The sequence below is a fragment of the Etheostoma spectabile genome, chromosome 4 (genome assembly GCF_008692095.1).
Source record: "Etheostoma spectabile isolate EspeVRDwgs_2016 chromosome 4, UIUC_Espe_1.0, whole genome shotgun sequence".
In the NCBI taxonomy this organism is placed as follows: domain Eukaryota; kingdom Metazoa; phylum Chordata; class Actinopteri; order Perciformes; family Percidae; genus Etheostoma; species Etheostoma spectabile.
Window position 1 is genome coordinate 12,283,722 of NC_045736.1, and position 20,753 is coordinate 12,304,474.

Below are 20,753 nucleotides of genomic sequence, written 5' to 3' on the forward strand. Positions count from 1 at the left end.
AGATATTGTCAACAATCACAGTTTATGAGTCAGGCACAGCTACAACTAACAGAAAAAGCAGGCTTATTTACACATGCAGTACATTATGAAATCAGCCAGTTGTTCAAAAGAGCAGCTAAACATGTATATCACTGATGGAAAAACAAAGTTTTATATCAACAAGGAAAGAAGCCAGTCTAGGAAATGTTTTTTCATGGCAGTAATTTTGTTTTCCAGCTCGGCACCTAGGAAACTCCCAGTCTGTTTGGTGTTTTTTATGTTTTTCCTTTTTCTCTGAATTTAAAAAACGCTGCTTTTCACCATTTGCAAAGACAGTAGTGAGAGTAGTAAAAGTTTGCATTTGTTTAAAAAAAAGAAAAAAAAGAAAAAAAAAGACTTCATGTTCATTAATGACATTAAAATCACCATGCTATCACAAAAACTTAAATGAATTGTGCAACCTATTACCCTTACTATTACTACCCAGTTTAACTTTGACCAATGGTCAGTAGTTGTCAGTAGGTTAAGTTGTTAATGATGCTTATCAATCTAAAGCATTGAGTCAAATACTCAGTGTCCAGCTGACATTTCCATGGTATGAATAGCTTGGTGGATTTATTTCCTTCCTTGGTAAAAACCAAAGACCATGCTTGCTATGCTATCGTTGCTATACTATGGCAATTGGTTTACAACAGTGACAAGCAAGGCTTTTGCCAAGATGGCAGGTTTTTCATTACAGTTTGGCAATCTGAGAAAATATACCCAATTAGAAGTTAAAAAAAAGTTTTTAAAGATTTGTTTTGAGGCAAAAACATTTCCTGAATCGAAATATATATTTAAAAAGAATGCAGTAAGCGTCAGTCAACTGGTCTCATTTCATTGCATCATTGCATCACAATTATGGATTGATATGGATTTGTTGCTTCTTCATCGGAAATCAACAGCACATATTTGGCATTGTTTGGGGATTGTGCAATGATTGTTACAACCAGACTAAAGTTAGGGCAGCTAACAAATCCCAGTCAGTGCCCTGCTGAGCAGTCACAGTCCTAAACACAGGGTATGTACACTCCTCTTGACACCAGCAAAGATCCCACACTTTTCACATTACAGGCATTGTCCTTATCGTCATCATTGTCATGAGCTTCATCGTTGTTGTCATCAGCGGCCCGAGAGGTGCAGTCGAGAAAGAGGGGAGGTGAATGTATTTGACGGATTCTTGTTGAATATGTCTCAGTGTGTGGACAGTCTCTGAGGCAGCAGAGGGGCTTGTGGGTAGTGTGTCCCAGTGGGTGATGGTTAGGACAGGAGGTCCGAGGTGTCGTGATTCACATCTCCGTGTCGGCCACTGGGGTCTGGGTGGCAGAGTGTCCGTTAGTGGTGGGGGCAGGGTTGGTCCCATTTTCTGGTGGAGACTCAACATTGATGGTCTGCTTGTCCAGAGGCTCTTGGGGTAGGGGGGCCACAGACACCAGGGTATTGGCCTGGTTCTCCTCATCCACCTGGAAAGATTCGGCCTAGGAAAAAACAGAGCACAGAACAAAACTAACATCAGAGATAAAACCGGTTTAAGATGCACATGTACCACCACGTTTAATTCTACTAGACATCAAGAAAGAACCCAAGGCACTTGTCTTTTCGAAATGCCTTTAATACATCTGGTGCATTCTCAATAGAATAAGATTAAAAAACAACTTTGACGCTGAAAAAATTTGTTTTTTATTCTTTTAAATTAAGAATGCACCAGATGTATTAAAGGCTGGATTTGTTGATGTCCCCTTGTCTTTTTTTCACTAACATTGTTTCCAAGAAGCTCTCCGATCTCTTCCTTTTCTTCAAGTTTAATTTTACTGTTCAAATATGACACACAAACAATCAAGAAAGTGTGAGGTTGAAATTGGATTTGTTTTTTGTGGCCGTTAAAATAAACAAATGCATTCTTTGTTAATGAGGTTTCAGCTGTGTGTGTGTGTGTGTGTGTGTGTGGGGGTGTGTGTGTGCGCACTCAGTCAGAAGGCTGTTGGTAATTGTTTTACTGATAGAAGGTCAACAACATGCATGCCTGCTTGTTTTACTTTGCTTCAAACTGAACATATGACCCCTTTTGTAAGTGACTTAGTTTAAGTTTGGTGAGTGGTGTTTTTTCTGTTAAGAACCCTAAGGGTAAAATGTCATGCCTGTGACAGACACTTATTCAATAAATAAGACAATTTAGCAATCTGTTTCATCCAAACCATGCCCCCATATGTAAACACTTAAAGAAGTGATGTCATGAGCTTGAGAGAAAGGGGGTGGGGGGGGGACTAAAACCATCTGTAGCCCTCTGGCAGGGGATTGAAGTAGAAAAAGACGAAAGCACTCGCTGCTTTGAGTTAAACATGTGACTCAGGCATGTCCTCTTGAGTAAAGAATTGACCTGAAGATAACCATACATTTGACCTCAAATCCATGTACTATTTTTTTATTTTTTATTATTTATTTATTTTTTCAAATAAACTGTCACCATGTACAATTTCCTCAATGAACTGGATCTTGTGGGGCCAAATTATCTTATTTTAGGTCAATAACGGTGGGTGCCTCATTACAGCGCATGATGCCTTTCTTTACTTGCACTGAAGGCAGGCAATACAGTGTAGAAAGAAAATGTTGGCCTAGGTGGGATTTCTTTTAAACGTATGCAGTGTCTTCGTTTAAATGCAACCTAAACAAGATGAGTAACCGTGTGACACAACACACCTCTCTTCTACTCACCAGTCTGACTCCTTTGGAGTTCTTGCGGTGGGTTTTAAGGTAATAACCAGCTACCAGCAGTGCAGCCAGCAACAGGCCAGTCAGTAGCAAAGAAACCAGCACCAACTTGGAGTTCTTTCCCCAACGAGGAACAGCCTCCTCCACATCAGTCTGATAACAGAAAGGAGAACAAAATAACATGAGTCAAATGTTGGGCGTCTCCACCAAGTCAAAATTATAGTGCCTCTAGCAACACAAACAAATCAACAAACACTCTGTCCAGCATCTGACATGCATGGGAACATGAAATATATTGCAGATGTTGCAGGTGTACATAGTGTGTAATCATTATACTGGCAGGGGGACATCTTCATTATCAGGTCATGTCTATCATGACTGTAAGTAAAAAACACAACCCCACCTGTTTATGGAGATGTACCCATAGAATTGGCATTATTTCCTCTGGCTTTAAGGCTGTGTCAAAACAAAAATATGCCAGCGAGCGGGCTGTAGACGGCATAATAAAGAGAGTGACTGTTCTGAAACATAGAGGATTATGTAGTATGTGCTGGAGGGTAATGTAGTGTATGTTGAATGCAAAGGGACAGAGGGGTGGGACAGAGGGGTGGGACAGGCACACCCAGAGAGTGCTCCCTAGGTAGTAAATAATATTTTTGCGGCTGTCAAGTGGATTGTTTGTGGACTCTTTGTCCGTCACACAAACTGACCGCGTGGCAGCGTAAAGCCTTTGGAAACGTCTACACACTCAGGGAGGGATTTTCTTCTTGTGTATTCCCCCATTTAGTTTGATTAGGAGTCTACCAGCAAATTTATGGTGGCTGAGTCCAGTGGATGTAACCTTGGCCTGTTGGATGTGTATTTTACAGTCCCTCCATGGTGCATGGTGATGTTGACTGGCCATGTCATAGTGAGTCCCATGCATAGAAAAGATATAAAGCATAGTCTAATGCATTTGGAAGAAATTCACAGTCACAAACCTAATTATGACTCTGCAGTTACCAACTGAAGTGTTTGTGTTTGTGTGTGTGTGTGTGTGTGTGTGTGTGTGTGTGTGTGTGCGCGCGCGTGCTTGTGTGTAACAAGATAAATGTGTAGAGTATTTCTACAATAGATGTGGTACTGTACCTTATCTTTGATGTTGTCATTGTTGAACTTGTTAGCCATGCCTGCAACATCATCTGCAAAGGAAAAAAAAAAAGAAAAAAAATGTTGTTTGTTACATTTTTATTCACGGAGAAGTGTAAGTAGAGATGACTGCCAGTAAAGTAAATTGGAGTGTTTAAAGTTTGGAGCAATAGAGCTGATGTTAATGTAGGTTTGAGCTTGATTTAAGGCTCCACGGAGGCTCCGTGCAGAGCTTTCGCTGTAACCTACGTAAGTGGCCTGATGTCTATACGTGTGTGTGTGTGTGTGTGTGTGTGTGTGTGTGGTGTGTGTGTGTGTGAGGGCGATTAGCTTCAGAGCGAGTAGCGACTCAAGAGTCATAGTGAGAGAAACATTATGTACCCTGTGCTTTCTGACCACAGTTGTAAATCTGTAGCAGGAAAAGTTAACCCTCTCCTTGATGTCATGTTGTTTATGGAGAAGGAGAACCAGGAAATGAGTCGGGCGAAATGCAACGCTACCAAGCCACGGCCGAGAGACATGCGTCGCCGCGACGTGTAGTTACATTTTTCGAGAGGTGCACGTCAGGCTACGACGTAGGGTCGGGCGTAGGTTTGTTTCTCCACGTACCTACGTAGATAGCAACGCTGTTGCTATAAATCAAGATTTAGAGAGAGCTAAATGATGCTACTTAGAAAACTTTCAAAGCAGCCTCATAATTGGCTACTGATCTAATGCTCTAAACTCAGAATACCATCTTATTAGGTCTAAGAATGTGCTTTGTCTTCTTAAAAAAAATCACATTAATTGCCATAAGTACGTTACTGACCTTCAACATACTTTCCAGATACAAAGACTTCGTCTGAGTTGTCCTCTTGGTAGATATCTAGCTTACAGTCTTCACCACACAGCTGCTGCAGAACACTTTCAATCTTCATTTTGCTGTCTTTCTGCAAGGAGACCAAAATAAAAGATAAATAGAATTGAAATGTTTTTCATTTCAATATATGAACACTTTAATTGCTCAAGTTCTAACTTGCACCGTGACATTCAACGCTAATTCCAAATCAGTAGCACTCTGCAAAATCTCAACACCTGCCTTCAATATTGCCTTACATCTTCCACTCCACCTCTAACTCTCCCTGCTTCTTTGTCTTTATTCCAATAAGGACTATAACAACCCTGTGCACACTGATGTAATTTGATCCAAACATCAATGTGCCACTGTGTAGTAGCCCTTGATCCAGCTTCAGGAGTGCACAGATGGCTGAATGCCTAGCTATGGGCGGGACACAGTGACATCCATCTGGAAATCTTTGTGTTAAGACTCTCTTTAACTGATCTCTGTGTAAAGAAAGCTCAGGAACGGCTGTATTTCCTAAGGAAATTTAAAAAAGGCAAGATTACTGTGACTCCTGACTGGAAGTATTACACTGCCATGGGATGTGCAACCCCCCAGAATAGGAGGGGACTAAAACTGTGCATCTTCCGAGCATCAGTGATATGGAGCTGAAGAGCCTGTGCAGAGCCCAACAGCTACTAAGAGTTAGAGTTCACTTTAGATCTCAGGTTAGTCTAAAAGGCTAAATATTGGGGTTGGTTAGAGACAAAATACTGAGGCAAAACAAAAAAACAATTATTATATCAATGGCTGGATTGTCAGAGTATGATTGATGTCTCTGTTAGAGTAAGTAAGGAAAGTATACAATAGAGGAGCTATTGTATATTGTGATGCTAATGCTATGTGAGAGCCATTGCTAGCAGAAATCACAGCTTGTGGTTTCATACTACATAGGTGCTGTAATTCATATAGAGCTTAAAGCTGTTATCCTTACACTGAGAAAAATGCATGTTTCTAAACACACCCACTCTGCTGCTTCAGGCCTCTAGACATCACACGGTCTACAGCAGCGGGGAGCCCACCCACTGTGGCCCTCTCCCTCTGCCCTCACGGCTCAATCCATGCCCTGGCTTACAGGCAACAGAAATCTCATGGGCTTCCTCTCCACATAACAAGTCAGTGTTTAAAAAAGATAGACATGTTTGTATTGTATGTAACATAAAATGACATAAATAAGGTAGGATTTCCTACTGAACGTATGTTTAGCAAGCTGGTAGCCAACTGGAAATGGCATCATTTGTGTGTGTCTAAATATGCATGACTTTTTTGCACCCCTACAGGGTTCATAAGGCCCCTGTAAAATTGTTAGCAGCCCTCTCTGTGTCATCAATACTACAGCAATGTAAAAGCAAAAATGTTTTCTTTTTGCTCTGCCAGACAAACATACATTATTCAATAGCACATACATAAACAGATAGAAGGTGTTTTCCGAACTTACACAGTTGGAGGAGGCCTTGAGTTTTAGATTGACTGCGTTTTTGTCCTGGACCGCCTCTTTGCTGACACATACAACATCCTCCTGTGGCACTGGCTGTAGAGAGAAACCAAAACTCCTTTTATCATCCCATGGCTTACTATTCCGTCATCACTGCTTTATGTCATTGGCCAAATTGTACAGAATTAGTTGTTTGTGGCCTTATCATATTACATCACATATTAGGATAAACACAAATGAATGCCTCTGGCCTGCTCCCTCTATTATACGCCTTTCTTTTTGAATGTTTTGATACTAATTTTTATAGCAATCCGAGGGTAAATAAAACAAGTGCACCTACAGCACAGCATATATTACTACTTTGAGCAGCTCAGAAAACTAAAGAAAATCATAGGCCCTCTGGCAATGAGACTGAGATAAATCATTCATATACTACACATTTGAACGCAATGTTAGCTGGAAGAACAACATTTGTAAACAAGACCAAACATGGCAAATTATGCAAAAAAAACTACCACTCTTCCTTCTCTGCTTGGAGAAGAACCATTTGCAAGTAGCACATTTGAAAATGTGATGCATAAAAATAAAAGGTGTCCCAACATGCAAAAGTAAGACTAGTAAGAAATACTATTGATTTAATAGAACTGTTCTAAAATGATTGTGATTCTGAGCTCTTTATAATAACTCTCAGATATACTATCCTTACAGATACACCCAGACTGCATATTGCCAACAAGAAACCTCCTTTCTGCTTTATGACAGATTGAGTCTTTATCATACCCGGGGAATGTTTTTGCCACCGTCGCCTCTGGCAGGCATAGATGCTGGGGTCACTGGTTCCACAATTTTGTCAATATTAGTATGGACCTCAACTGTGAACCCGTCTTTCTTATCTGCGGTCTCCTCTGGGCCGCTGTCGTTATTGTCTCCTGGCTCTTCTGTAGCTGTTGGTGTTGCTGCTGCTGCTGTCGTCTGTTCAGTCAGAGCTCCAACAGTAGGGAAAAGCAAGATTTGCGGGTCATCTGGCTCTGCAAAACCCATTTGTTCAATATTAAAACAGTTTATGGTAATGGAGAAAAATATATATCATCACGATTATTTCAGTCAATAGTGAAACCACGATTACTCGCTGACTTCTGGAAAGATGTTGCTATCATTATCTTAAAAAAACAGGGGAAAATGTTAAACATAATGTCAACAATAAAAAAAAAGACACCTACAACTGTGAAATTTGCCGTAATACTTAATTAAAGTTTATTTTTTCCTTCAGAACACAAGAGAAAATAAGTGTTTACTTGAAAAACATAATGAGCTAAATAATTGTTTTTCTCAATTATTCTGTTTTTGTGATCAATGGGACCCGGAATCATGATTATATTTTGACTAATTGCACAGCCCTAATAACAGTACACATAGGCTTTCAGACACATAGATCAGAAGTTATTAGTTCCTGAAAAGCAGAAGTGGAGTGTAGGGAAGCGTACAGCATGTCTGTTGAAGGGACCAATGGTTGGGCTCAGCTGTGTTTACAGAGGAAGGGTCTGAGGTTGTGTTTCTTTTAAAGTCTGTAAAGTGAATTCTGCACACACATACAGTGGTGCTCAAAAGTTTACATACACATGCTTAAGTTTGACCTAAAGAGGATAAAAAAATCATGTTTGGAATTTATTTTAATACCTAAATTAAAAATGGTAAATCCAACCTTTAAGGACCCCAATTTTCTTTGTGAATGAATAACTTATTGTAATAAATAAATGTTCTTATTAAAATACAGGGGTCATAAGTATACATACCCCTATGTTAAATTCCCTAGAGGCAGGCAGATTTTTATTATTAAGGCCATTTATTTCCTGGATTCAGGATATTATGCATCCTGATAAAGTTCCCTGCCTTTAGAATTAAATAGCCCCACATCCTCACATACTCTTCACCATGCTTAAGATAGGCATGGGATACTTTCTATAAAATCATCTCTCAATGCAAATCAAACCAGGTATTAGTCTAACTGAAATAACCATGCCTATCTCTAAGCATGGTGAGAGTATGTTGAGGATGTGGGGCTATTTAATTCTAAAGGCCAAGGGAACTTTATCAGTAGCATAATATCCTGAATCCAGGAAATACTGGCCTTTATAATAAAAATCTGCCGGCCTCTATGGGAATTTAACATAGGGGTATGTATACTTATGACCCCTGTATTTTAAATAGAACATTTATTCATTTACAATACGTTATTCATTCACAAAGAAAATTGGTGTCCTTAAAGGTTGGATTTTACCTCATTTTTTAATTTAGGTATTAAATAAATTTCCAAACATGATTTTTTTATTCCTCTTTTTAGTCAACTTAAGCATGTGTATGTAAACTTTTGAGCACCACTGTAGAGTGACTATCAAACAAGTTACTGACTTGTTTTTTTCCATAGAATGAGAGGGAAATAGTGTGCTTGTTTTTCCTCATTAGTTTGTGCTGGTGATAAGTCGATCTAGAGATTAGATCTACAAAATATTTCTATAGATGAATGTTGGTGCTAGTCAGTGTTTCTTACCAGGAGCTTCAGTTGCCTTTGGAATCATGTCTCCTCGTATGTGTTCCTCTGCAGCGACAACGTCCTCTTCCGTGACTCCTGCTGTTAAATCAAAATGAGGCTTGGTGTGACTTTGTTTGAAAAACACAAACAGTGTAATTGATATTGTCATGTAGATGCAGTGGCATACTGTTAAACCAGTGAATATCATTACATCTGTGACAAACACAATGACATACCAGATACCTGAAGTAAGAGATTTTTCTAAATCATTTCAAGGACTCAAGTACAGCCCTGGTATCCAGATATCTTATAATGGGATGTCGGTAACTTGCACACACCAAAGCTCACATGTACTAAAGTGGACAATTATCACAGCTGCAGATTCAGATTCTTGTATTTCCAGCTACTTTAGTCCAGCTATTCCACATCAACACATTATAGTTCTGATGCACTGATTTGCTAAAGTTGTAATGTGAGGTAGTAGCTCACAGCTCAGATCGTCGGTAGTTTTCACCAGTGTGCTCTCGTAACGTCAATTATCGTCGTAATGCATGAGCTCATGCAGTGTGAGAGCTCTTTGGTGTGCTCGCGGTGGGATTTCTTTGTGTCTATAGAGGCCTCTACAGCGATGGAAGATTAGGTAAAAGATCTTATTGCAGTAGATAACTGTTGTGCTCAGATCCATGGAACACGTCATGAAGTCTTTTACTTTGAAATTCAATCTTTCTCACTTTGAGGTTTTTTTCAATAGATCCTGTGGTCACAGTGACTCGCTTTAGGTTTGGCACGAATGGGATATACAAAATGAGTTGCTGAAATATATTATTGTGAGGTGAATGATTTTCCATCTACGCTTTTAAACAGTTGAATGCCCTGATTTAAAATGTGCTCCTGGAAGGTGTCAGGTAATGATGCCACTTTTTCCAAATTTTTGAATTGTGTGGTTCTACCATTCTACCCTTTTCTGTTTTCAGAGATCTGTGTAACTTTGGGAGGGGAGTCCTTGATGAAATGCAACACTAAATCAAAGTCTTGATATGATAATTCTATTCAGGTTCTTTCAGCTAAAAAATGCTTTACCTGCAAAGCTGTAATACCCTGGATAAGTTTCAGGGCACACTTTTATTCTCTGTGCAAATTAGTTAAATACGCTACCACACCCTGCAGTCACTGAGCTAATGAGCTGAGGCCTTTATTGTTCGGATTTGCTCAGGTCAAATTGCAAGGGTACGATCCATGAGTCAAACCAGAATATCCAGGATGAATTCCTTTTACCTAGATTTCGCTCTCTGTCTAACAACAGCAATACTTCTTAATATTGCCAGATTGAGTTTGTGGTGATGACTCTTGTGTTTATTAATACAACTTATCTGAACAAGCGTTTTACAGTATAACAAAAGAAACTGCATTCAGTTTGTTAGCCTACTTTTTGCCTTCATTGTACATTATGAGTTGTTTTTCACCTCTGTAACACCCTATGGTCTCCTCACTATAGTCACTACTTGAGATTTTCACACAAGACACATACTGTATATTCACACAGTGGTGGCACTGTGACACATGTCCACCGACTTCCTTAAATAGATCATTGTGACAGACAGGTGCCACTAGTACAGAGTAAATACTGTGTGGCTGGTCATCTCCAAGGAGGTCTTTGGGCATGCTTAGCCAACTGCCCATTGCAGCCGTCTGTCATAGTGTGTGTACACAGGGGAAATAAGTCTACACTTTGTAACTGCTTCAGATAAATGAGAAAACACATCAAAGTCACTGACCCACAAAATGCCGTTTTGCATTTTCCTTTTTTGTTTTACCCATGTCAAACTTAAAGTAAAGGGCAAGAAGGCTCTCTTTTGGATCTACTCCCTATTCACTCAGGAGCCAGAATGTTCCCTTATCTCAGTATCCTTCCCATCTCCAGTTTACCATTAGTAGCATTAGTGTGCGTGTGGACCTGCAACAGGTCAAGGACTCCCTAATCGTGTTAAGTCTGTCTATAAGACCTCCAGTCTGCAGCTTGTAGCCTACAGCTGCCATCCCTCCCCTGTCTGTGTGGTCTGTCTGTTTATTTTACCGGAAAGGATGAGGTTTGAAATAGGTGAGATGGTTGGGAATAAATCTTTGAGTATTTTTCATACAAATGTGACACAAAGGAGTGTGAGAGTGCAGAGGCTGAAATGTGTTTCAGCTCTGTGATCACTTTGGTCGTCAGGTTATTAGTAGCAGACGTTCAAGGATATTGTGGTAAGTGACTGGAAATTAATTTGTATTTCCATTTAAAATGGGAGAGAAAAACATTTTAACACATTTCAGTGTTCACACAGCAGGGTTTGAAGCATTAAGGATGATGTTTAATCCATATTGTAAAAAGCAACTGTGTTTTACTAGTCTTGTGCTAATGATTTCATGGCTCCTCGAGCACAATTGTAAACTTGGCTGCTGCATTTTATTAAAGCAAAACATGCTTATTTAGATTAAGCCACAATGACACGTGCCCTGTTTTTTTGCAAGACTGCCAGTAAACTGTTCAGCTCTCTGACCAGTCATCACTCATTTCATACAAACACACTTCCCTGACAGACCAGAGCCCAGATGGAATGATACATATTATTGCCACTTATGACCAACATTTACAACACAACAGGATCTGACTAAGGCCTTTTATTGTTTTGTTTTCATTGTAGACCTAAAAGCTATTATTAATTTCAGGCCTTTTTTTCAGGGCTTGCAACACAACAAGACAAAAGGAACTTTCTTGTGAATATGTAACCTGTACTTTTTGTGCTGTAATTGATACTGGGGTGTAGGAGCCACAGCTAACGGTAATTATTCACACCGAACTATTCCACCAATGCATGTACTTCACACCAGAGACGATCACAACCCCCGAGCCTCGCATAATCACTAATGCCCACACAGACTTGTCCTTTATTCCTTCTTTTTTTGTAATGTTAAAAAGTGGCCAAGAAATCTGTTATCAGTCGCGTGTCTCGCTTTCATTGCACAAACATGACAAACCTAATCAGCCCTGACTCCATATGGTGTACAGCCTGGGCCCTGACTTCACTGTTCTCTTGAAGATTTTCCCACCCGATTGCTTTGAGTGACGGCTGCGGTCTTGAAATGCTCCACCCCGCACCCCCCATCTCTTGGGACTCGCAGGCTTAGGAAGAAGACAAGCCTCCCAACTCTCCACGCCTGCTCGCCTTCCCACGCACAACTAGTCCCAGGCATCGATCGAGGTGACATGTCAGCTTCAGCCCGCACACCATATAGAGAAATGTAAAGCAACATGCCAAGAGACCTGTAGTAATGGCTACTTTCTCTACCGTTGCCATAGAAAGCTCTCCTTGCATTCAGTCTCTTAAGCTTGCTTCATGGGTATGTAATGGTGTAACACAAGTTTCAAATGGAGGTACACATGTTTTTGCATAACTTTGCATTTATGCCTCTTGTGCCTCTCATATTGACTCTGAGCATGGGAACTCAGTACTTCACTGACAGCTTTGTTTTAGTTCCTCTAATGGACAAAGATGTTCATGTCAAGCTTCATCATTTTAAATTTAAGAAGTCTTCTAAATGCAACCAATGCCCCCATTTATCTGCAACTACTATACATCTTTCACTGTGCTCCCTCTATCGTGTGTCTTATCTATAAAACATGGTAGTCCCTCCCGTCCCGTGTCTTTGGCCTCCGGTTCCAGCCTGGCTTCCAGAGAAGTTCTGGGCTACTGTATATGTTAATGAGGGACAAACATCCCAAAAATATGGCCTTATCCCCCTTGGCCCCCGGCTTCTGTTGGGGAAAAACCTTGTGCTGTGTAAAGGGGCAAGGTGAGGTGATAATGGTCTGCACACGTTGGTGGACCACCATGGCAAAGTCCCAATGAATGAGGTTCTACTAGCACCCTTGCTGCCACATGCAGCATACAATAGTAACCACATTCTTTTTCATTGGAAATCAAGACAATCCGACTCTAAATGAAGCCATATACATTTTCACAAATCTTTATTGTCAACGAATAAAGTTTGCAGCATTGACCAGTTCCAATATTTTGTTGTTGAATGTAGATGTCCTATCTGTTTTGACTGAGTGTGCGAGAAGTCTGTCCAGCCAAGACGGCGTCTATAAACGCTCTCAAGACATATTGCCTCTTCTTTTCTCTCAGGGTTACATGGACTGCAGGTAGTCCTAATGTGTCTGTCCACAGGATATGTATGGATGCCTTGTACAGTGTTGATTGAGTTGGTTCAGTGGGAAGGGGCAGCATGGGAGTCTCTTAACGCCCCTACTCTGGGACTCCCATAGTGGTGGATTACCATCACCAATTCATAAAAACTGTTTTGGAATGATAATCTTAATGCGTAAAACATTATGTACAATTATTTCAGCATTTCTGAGCAAGGTAATACTGAACAAAAATTGCAAAAACGACTGATTAAACTGCATGTCATCAAGTGTGATTTGTCTTCCTTTACTTCGTCTGGACCAGCCTCAAAATTGTAACATCACAATACCTCTTCAGAGGTTCTCTGGCATCACTGGCATCCATTGGATAGAAATTTGATCCAAGAGCCCTGCCCCCGCCCCCCCAAACCCTCCTGCACTCAACTCAACATGGAATTTCAAAGTAGACCTGAACATTGAGATAAAACAATGAGTGTAATCACTCTTAAATAACCTTTTTTAATTTAAGAATTCCCAATCTGCCATCCCATAATTATACTAGGATTTGAAGTGTTATTTTCTAAAGGTTATCAGAATCTACTCAAGAGTAGAAATGAATATTATACTTGGGTTCTGATTCTTTTAAATGTAGCTCCAGAATTTAATCAGAAGTTTATATGGAGAGATTATAAAATCGTATTATTGTTATAATATATTGTGAAAATAAAGGTGCTAAAGTACATTTTTTTCTCATCTTTTTTTGGTGGTTACCCCTGTTTGACTTTTTAGACAGTCAACGAAATTGTCATTCCTTCAGAGTGTTGTCAGGATTTAAAGCTTATCTTAAACCATCTTAATTTGAGTTAGGAGTGTGCTGAGGAATGTGACATTGGAGCTTAGTCCCTGAGGGTTAAACATGCACTGCAACTCTACCCTCTTTGAAACAACAGACTGCTGACCCTGCTATCTTGCAACCCCCCCCCCAGTTGCACCCCCTCCCCTGTCATTCCTGTCACAGCGATTAATAGCAGAACCCAGCCCATTCTTCTCACTTTGGCAGAAAAGTAACTGGATGTAATGGTTTCAATCAGGCCTGTGGAAGCAGCACTTACTCCACCCGATGCTGCCCAGCTGCAGCATTCACCCAACCCAACCCTGAGGTCACTGCAGCCCCCTATCGAAAGCAGGATGCCTGTTTCTAGGGACCACAATCAGGAACATGACATCTGCTTTCAATTGGGAGCATTATATCATCATCACCACCCCCTACTCCCAACACACACACACACTCTCTCTCTCTCTCTCTCTCTCTCACACAATTGCCAACCCAAGTTTCACGGCTGTGTTCATTACCTAGAATGAGTCTGTCTAGTTTGAGTGTATGCAGGTAGACCGTTAAGAGGATCCTGTTGCAGAGTGAGGCAGATCTGGGCGTCAACAGCTCAGAGGCTCAGCAATGATTTTGTCCATTAAAAAATGAGATATACTATATCTTTAGAAAACAAATCCACCAGAGTAATTACTTGCACATACATCCAGGGGTGAAGTGAAAAACAGCCATAAATGGTCATTAAGACGCTGAACTAGAGTGCCCTTTGTCAATATGCAATGATTTTTTTTCTCTGCTTTTAAAACATCATTTGCTTTAATTTTGAGTTTTTACAGTACATGCTGCCATCTGATACATTGACACTTTGACTTACCTGCCGCTTATTTAAGTCATATATCAGGGAACCTTCTGGGTAAAAGCAGCTTGTTTGGCTGTACCATGTCAAGTTACTGTTGTTGGGATTTAGCGCTATAAATAAAATTGAATCGAAGTAGGGGTGGGAAATATAATTGATTCTTAGGTGCATCGAGATTCTCTCTAGAACAATTTGATGCGCGATTACGATCATTTAATAATTGATTTTAAAAAAAATACTGTCTTCAGACATTTAGAAATCAGAAAACAGAGTGACTGAAAGAGGATGGAATAATGGACGACAACTTTGAGTTTAGGAAAGAGTGGAGAAAAAAACACAAAAATGGCCAAAAGGAAACATTTTGCATGTTTGTCCTCGGGTCAAATTTGATCCGTTTACAGAAACTTTCTATATCAGCACTATGGTAATAGAATGTTGAAAAAATTGACAAATGTTGGGGGGGAAAAGCTACAAAAATGCAGGAAAAAATCCTCATAAACATGAATTTTTTCAGCACTGTAAAAAAAAAAACATTTTTAAAAAGTGACCAAATAAATTGGACAAAAACACATCGAAAAAAGCGGAAGAATTGACAAAAAAACATACACAAAAAAATGCCAAAAAGTGACAAAACCTTTTTGGGGGGAACAATAAAATTGGAGTTGAACTGACAAAAACATTGAAAAAAGTGTAGAAAAGAAATACAAAATGTTAAAATTTAGACCCCAGAAAAACACAAAGTTGCACAGTCGACGGGAAGACAACTCAAGGGTTAAGGCTTAAGCATGGGATGACTACAAAATAAGTAGACATGACATTTCATCAAAACTTGTGAATACATATATATCAAAACCTAAGCTTTGTCTAGTTGCTTTGTCTAAGAAGTGATTAGCAAACTCAAATGTACACAAAACAATTGCTACATTGAGATGCATGGATAATCGGTTTAGAATGGAATCGTTGGCCTCTGAATCGGAATCAAATTGTGAGATGCCAAGAGATGCCCACCCAGTGTCAACCCTTATAGTATTTGAACAGACAGTGTAAATAGAGTCTAAAAGTAAAGAGCTAGAACTGGAACAAGTTCAAAGATGAAGCCCTGGAAAGAAGCCTTTCTCCTCCTAGGAACGGATGAAAAATACTAAGTCTTAGTGAATGAGGATCTTGTGTGTGAGTGTGGGTGTGTGCGCCCAGATGTACTTGCCACCGCTGGCTTACTTGACACTGGGGTTTGACTTGACTCACTCTGCTACGTTCTTCATGAGAGGAATAAACCCTCTTGTTGTTGACATTGTTCCTGGGATTATTTGGTGGATCCCTTTTACTTCAGTGTGCACTGCTTCATTGAACAATGTTACTGCTTTTCCAAAAGAAGTCTGCTAAACATATTCAATAGGGGGTTCCCTATGGTGTTTCTGATTCTACTACCACGACCTCCCCCCTTCCAGGTTGTCTAGGTAACCGTCACGCTACCGCTCTGACCTCATCACAGTAAAGTTGTACAGTAAGCCTATCTTTCCTCTGCTTACATAACTCTGACCGGCTGCTATCTCCTGGGTTGACAAGACAATTCTGCAAGAGGGATTGTTGTCTGAGTCAGGAAACAGGTGGTTTGTCCTATATTTACTACATCTGATATCTGCTCCATTGCTATTTATCTTAATATTGACAGGCAGATTTGGCCTCTTGTGGTTGGCCTTGTTTCAAGTTACTTTGTGTTATCCCCTTGGGATTTCCAAGAAAGATAAACATTGCAGTGCAGATCAAGAGATTATTATTTATTTGTTTCCCTCCAAAGCAGTGTAAAATGTTTGCTCCTTCTGGTTTAGAATTTAAAGGTCTCATGGCATGATAATTTCACTTTGAGGTTTTTTAACTTTAACATGTGTTCCCTGCCTATGGTCCCCCGGTGCCTAGAAATGGTGATAGGTGTAAGCCGAGCCCTGGGTATCCTGCTCTGCCTTTGAGAAAAGGAAAGCTCAGATGGGCCGATCTGGAATCTTGCTCCTTATGAGGTCATAAGGGGCATAAAATAATAATAATAATAATAATAATAGGAATAAAATACAAGAACAGATATTTGAATATATACAACTTGAGAATACAAAAATGCAACTACTTAAATAGTATGATGAAATGTAAATAGTGCACCAATTGTGCAGGTTGCACTTAGTGCAGTATTGTGGTGTCTCAGAGTCTTTAGGGGACCACTAAGGCCTATATAAAAACATCCATAGAGCACCATGTCATGGGACCTTTAAATGTTGACATTATGTTACATTTTCCAAAGCAGATGCAGCTGCCTCTTATTGCTGATGATCTCATTCCCATATATCCCATGAACAAGATGATTTAACAGAAGGTTTAAATTAAGCAATTCCGTGTGTGGTTCATTTCCAGCCACAACAGAGAGCCCTGCAGAGGAGAGGATACCTTTTAGTTCATTCTGGGCTCCATCTATTTGACATCTTGGTCTGGCTTTGTGTTTATTTTGATTTGAACTTTTCTTGGCCACTAGTGAGGGATAAAACAAATCTACCATCTAAAAAGGTTCATATTTTCATATTTGCTCGCACCACGTGATCTATCTCTTTATGTTTGGAAAACAGAAACTGACTTTTTTTTAATTGTAGCCTACTTGGCTTGAACTAGTGGACTTTAAAATTGGCCTGGATTGTTTTTTTTAAAAAGTTGGGGAAAAACATTAATCATACTCTACTAAATTTCTTTCAAAGTTAAAACTGACTGCATTGTGCAAATTCTGGTAATTTCAGAAACCCAGCGTGAATCTAGATTGGCCTTACCCTATTAATTGGTTAACAATGATAAGATTATGGGAGATTCTAAATAAGCAACTCTTAAATTGGTTCTTACTGTATTTAGAGCTCATGTGAGCCACATTTAACCTTATCAGCCCTCCCTGATCCCTAAAGCTCCTACTACATCGGCACAACCACATTAGCAACCTAACTCCACACCCTCGCTCCTCCTCTCACGCACGCTTCAACTGGCCTCACATTACACAGCTAAAAATATAAATAAACACATTATATACGCACACAAGTCCTTGAAGATCATGGGAATTGGGTCAATGAAATCACAAACATAGCACCAGAGGAAGGTTCACAAATATTTATAACTGAATAGAAAAAAGTCAAGAAGGAAACACAGCAGCATATTGTAAATTCCCAATAAAGATCTTCACTTTAAATCATTTAAAATCTCCCCGTGTCTCCACATAATTAATAACCCAACTCTTTAAAATGATCCCTTTGTTTGCTAACGTAAGGTTTTCTGTCTGCATCTTGGAGGAAAAAAAAACATCTTTATCAAACCTTTTTCAAAACATATAAAGTCTCACATGTTTTAGATTTGTTTTCAGAATGGAGATAGTCGGCGTTCTAGAGAGTAAAACATGGTTGTAGGGTTAAAACTAGGATTCAATTCAAAAGATCATTCAAATAAACACTCCTCCACCCTAACCCCACCCCTCCTGGCCCTCCCTCTCTCCCTATGGATGGCCATACGATCTCTGAGAACTTGACCCTGTTTGCATTAGGAATTTTAACTACTTACCATTTAACAGTGAGGACATGAGAAGCAGCCCAAAAGCCAGCGTTTTGCAGAGCCTGTGTGTTCTCCGTGCAGATGCTGCTGCCATTCTGGTCCTGAGCGTGCACGCGTCCGACGGGTGTGAGCGTAAAGAATAGGAGAAAAGTGTGAAGCTGGTTGAGCCGGAGCAGTTAAGGGTTTCCTCTTACCCAGAGCGGGACAGGGTGGATAAAGCACCACTTGTGTTCTGCCACTTTTTATATACCACCCCCACCCCACTCTTCCTTACTCAGGCCCAGCCCTACACCCCTTCTTTCACTGGTTACTTTAACCCTTCCGCTGTGCCTCCACCCCTCTCCAAGAAGGCAGACAGAGGAGAATGGGGTCTTGTTGGGATGTTGTGTATTTAAAAGAAGAAGAAAAAAAACTACAGTGTGTGTGCAGCATTCTTCAAATACCAATCAATGTTTATACTTATATATATATACACATTAAATAGGAAGTTCCAGTGCTTGAATCCACTGTGAGTAGACAGGTTATGTTTTGGTGATCATTACTTTGTCATTTGCTCGCATTGGGTTACAATGTCTGCCTGATCTGTGAACCCTGTCTGGATGGGTGCAGTAATCCACCACACAATGAAAGGTGATAGCTGACAATAGGGTGACACTCTGGTTCTTAATAGGCTTACGGAGATAGACCGTGGAGCAGCATATCGTCCTCGAAACAAAAGTGTGATCCACTGTTATGCTAATGGCATTAATCCATTTCAGTGACCCGAAGCCCCCACCACTCAGCAAGGCCATCAATCAACAACAGCCATCCCAGTAGTGAGGACACCACAGGATCCGCTTAAACCTTTCACACTTCCACAGAGTCCCGAACGCACCAACCCCCTGGAATTTGGGGATCTTTGCTTTACTTTTGTTAGCTCTTTTGCTAGTGTTTCTCATGCTCACTGTAAATCACACATCTGGAACCACTGGCGAAGGTATGCTAAATGACTTGTTAAAAAAAGTTCCACCCTCCTAGACAAAGAAAAAAGTAGCAACAACAAGAGGAGTAAACTGGACCACAGCTACATCTAACATGTTTGAGAAATGCCCTTGTAACTCGATACCAGTCCCACTGACCATAGTCCCCCTGTTCCTGTTTTGGCCCCATACTCCCCCCCTCCCTCCATTACCCCATTTCCTCCCTGTTACCCTCCTTCCTTCTTGCCAGACAAGACCCCTATCAAATGTTCAGCTCCAACAGCGGGGCGCTGAGATGGGCAATTGGCCCCTCACTGTGACTGGAGATGAGCTTTGCTGAAAACCTGAAGAGAATAATCAGTGGTGTGCCCATTACAGCAGCCACAGCTGGACAGCTGCAGTCATGTCACCCCAGTAAAACACTCATTAGACTATTAGCTAGTTAAGTATTTCTGCTACTTGAGTCCTCGTGAATCACAGCTTCCTGACAGATGGCATTAAGGAATAGAAGAGACCTTTTACCCTCAGCAAAGGGCAGCAGGACAGTATTTTCCTGCCGACTACTATTCTTTTGGTATTGTGACACCCCTACTTTCTATATTGTTCCTCGTTCCCCTCTTTCTTTCATTTTTACCCACAGTATACTATATTCTGGCCTTCCATGTCATTGTACCTTTAAGGTAATAACAAATCCTTGTGTGCAATGACCGCCAGATCTCATTTAATCTATCAGTAGACGTTTCATTTACGGGATATTTCCGCCGGAGGTTCCACCAGATGTCCCTCGTTTCCGGCCGGATGTCCCTCACCTTCCTCTGTCTTTGTGTAGGCATTCTAAACTCTGGTTGATTCGGGAATCATCCTCCAAGCTAGAACTGACAATTAAATAATATTAATATTTCTTTGAGTAAAATTCTTATCATGCACTCGGCAGCCGTTTTAATCACAGAGCTACGTGCGTGTTTCACCGTCCACCATGTTCCACCTTCCCGAGGCTATTTTGCAGAGGTACCGCTGCTGCGGCCGGGGCGCTTAGCGTCCCCCAAGGCGATTGGAATTGGTTTTAAGAAATGCCAATAAACCAGATTACTTTTTTTCTCTTATCCAGGAATGTTATGTGGACTAGCTGGACCCTCCTCGCAGTGCTGTGGAGGAAGGTGTGGCAATGCAAGACTCGTAGACACTCAACAAAAGAAGACAGAGGTAAGGAGATCTGTCTTCCTTTGTGACGGTGTTTGGTCTAACGTGTCAGAGTAGCTCCTCATGGCCACATAGCAGGAAACCCAAACAGACAGCAAGTGCATTCCTCCTATGACCTTACAGCAAGCAAATCTGGAAAAGATTTCTACCACTGGGATCCTGTGATTCCTATGGCTTTATATGTTTCTAGTATGTTGACTGTTCTGCACGTATATTGCCCGTTATGCGGTTTTAAAACACAGCCCCCATTTTCCTTTTAACCGCTGCACTGCTTCTTTAGTTACAATACATTTGCAATCATCATATATGATGGTGTTATAGATTATTTATGACAGCAGTGGTTTTTTTTAGCTTGCAAGTGTGTTTAAAACAGCTTTGAGTGTTAAGCTTTTTAGTTCTTTTATTTTTTAGTCAATTTATTGAACTTGTTAAAAAGAAGAAGTCAAATACAAAAACAAAATAGAACTCATAAGC

The 20,753-nt window shown here is 40.4% G+C and overlaps 1 protein-coding gene and 1 long non-coding RNA gene across 2 annotated transcripts in view; one reads left to right on the forward strand and one right to left on the reverse strand.

The window, feature by feature from the left end:
• The window catches only part of LOC116687366 (uncharacterized), a 138,087-nt gene that overhangs the window by 6,746 nt on the left and 110,588 nt on the right, over positions 1–20,753 (forward strand). The window contains exon 3 of the long non-coding RNA XR_004331524.1: positions 20,188–20,282. This is a non-coding gene — a long non-coding RNA (uncharacterized LOC116687366). The remainder of the gene's footprint in view (positions 1–20,187; positions 20,283–20,753) is intronic.
• On the reverse strand, positions 4–18,388 carry si:ch211-286o17.1 (hematopoietic progenitor cell antigen CD34). Its single transcript, XM_032512689.1, has 8 exons — positions 18,130–18,388; positions 8,719–8,799; positions 6,951–7,198; positions 6,174–6,266; positions 4,664–4,784; positions 3,856–3,908; positions 2,731–2,880; positions 4–1,496 (listed from the first exon to the last, which is right to left on the reverse strand). Exons 1-8 carry the CDS (start codon positions 18,212–18,214, stop codon positions 1,308–1,310), a joined length of 1,020 nt encoding a protein of 339 aa, XP_032368580.1. The 5' UTR covers positions 18,215–18,388; the 3' UTR covers positions 4–1,307.

Bases quoted from the DNA above. Each gene is read 5' to 3' on its own strand.
- si:ch211-286o17.1 (XM_032512689.1), bottom strand. From the start codon at position 18,214: ATGGCAGCAGCATCTGCACGGAGAACACACAGGCTCTGCAAAACGCTG. The intron at 4,785-6,173 runs GTAAGTTCGGAA...GTCTCCTTGCAG, and splicing joins TCAAGGCCTCCTCCAACTGT to AAAGACAGCAAAATGAAGAT. The intron at 1,497-2,730 runs GTGAGTAGAAGA...GTTTTTTCCTAG, and splicing joins ACTCCAAAGGAGTCAGACTG to GCCGAATCTTTCCAGGTGGA.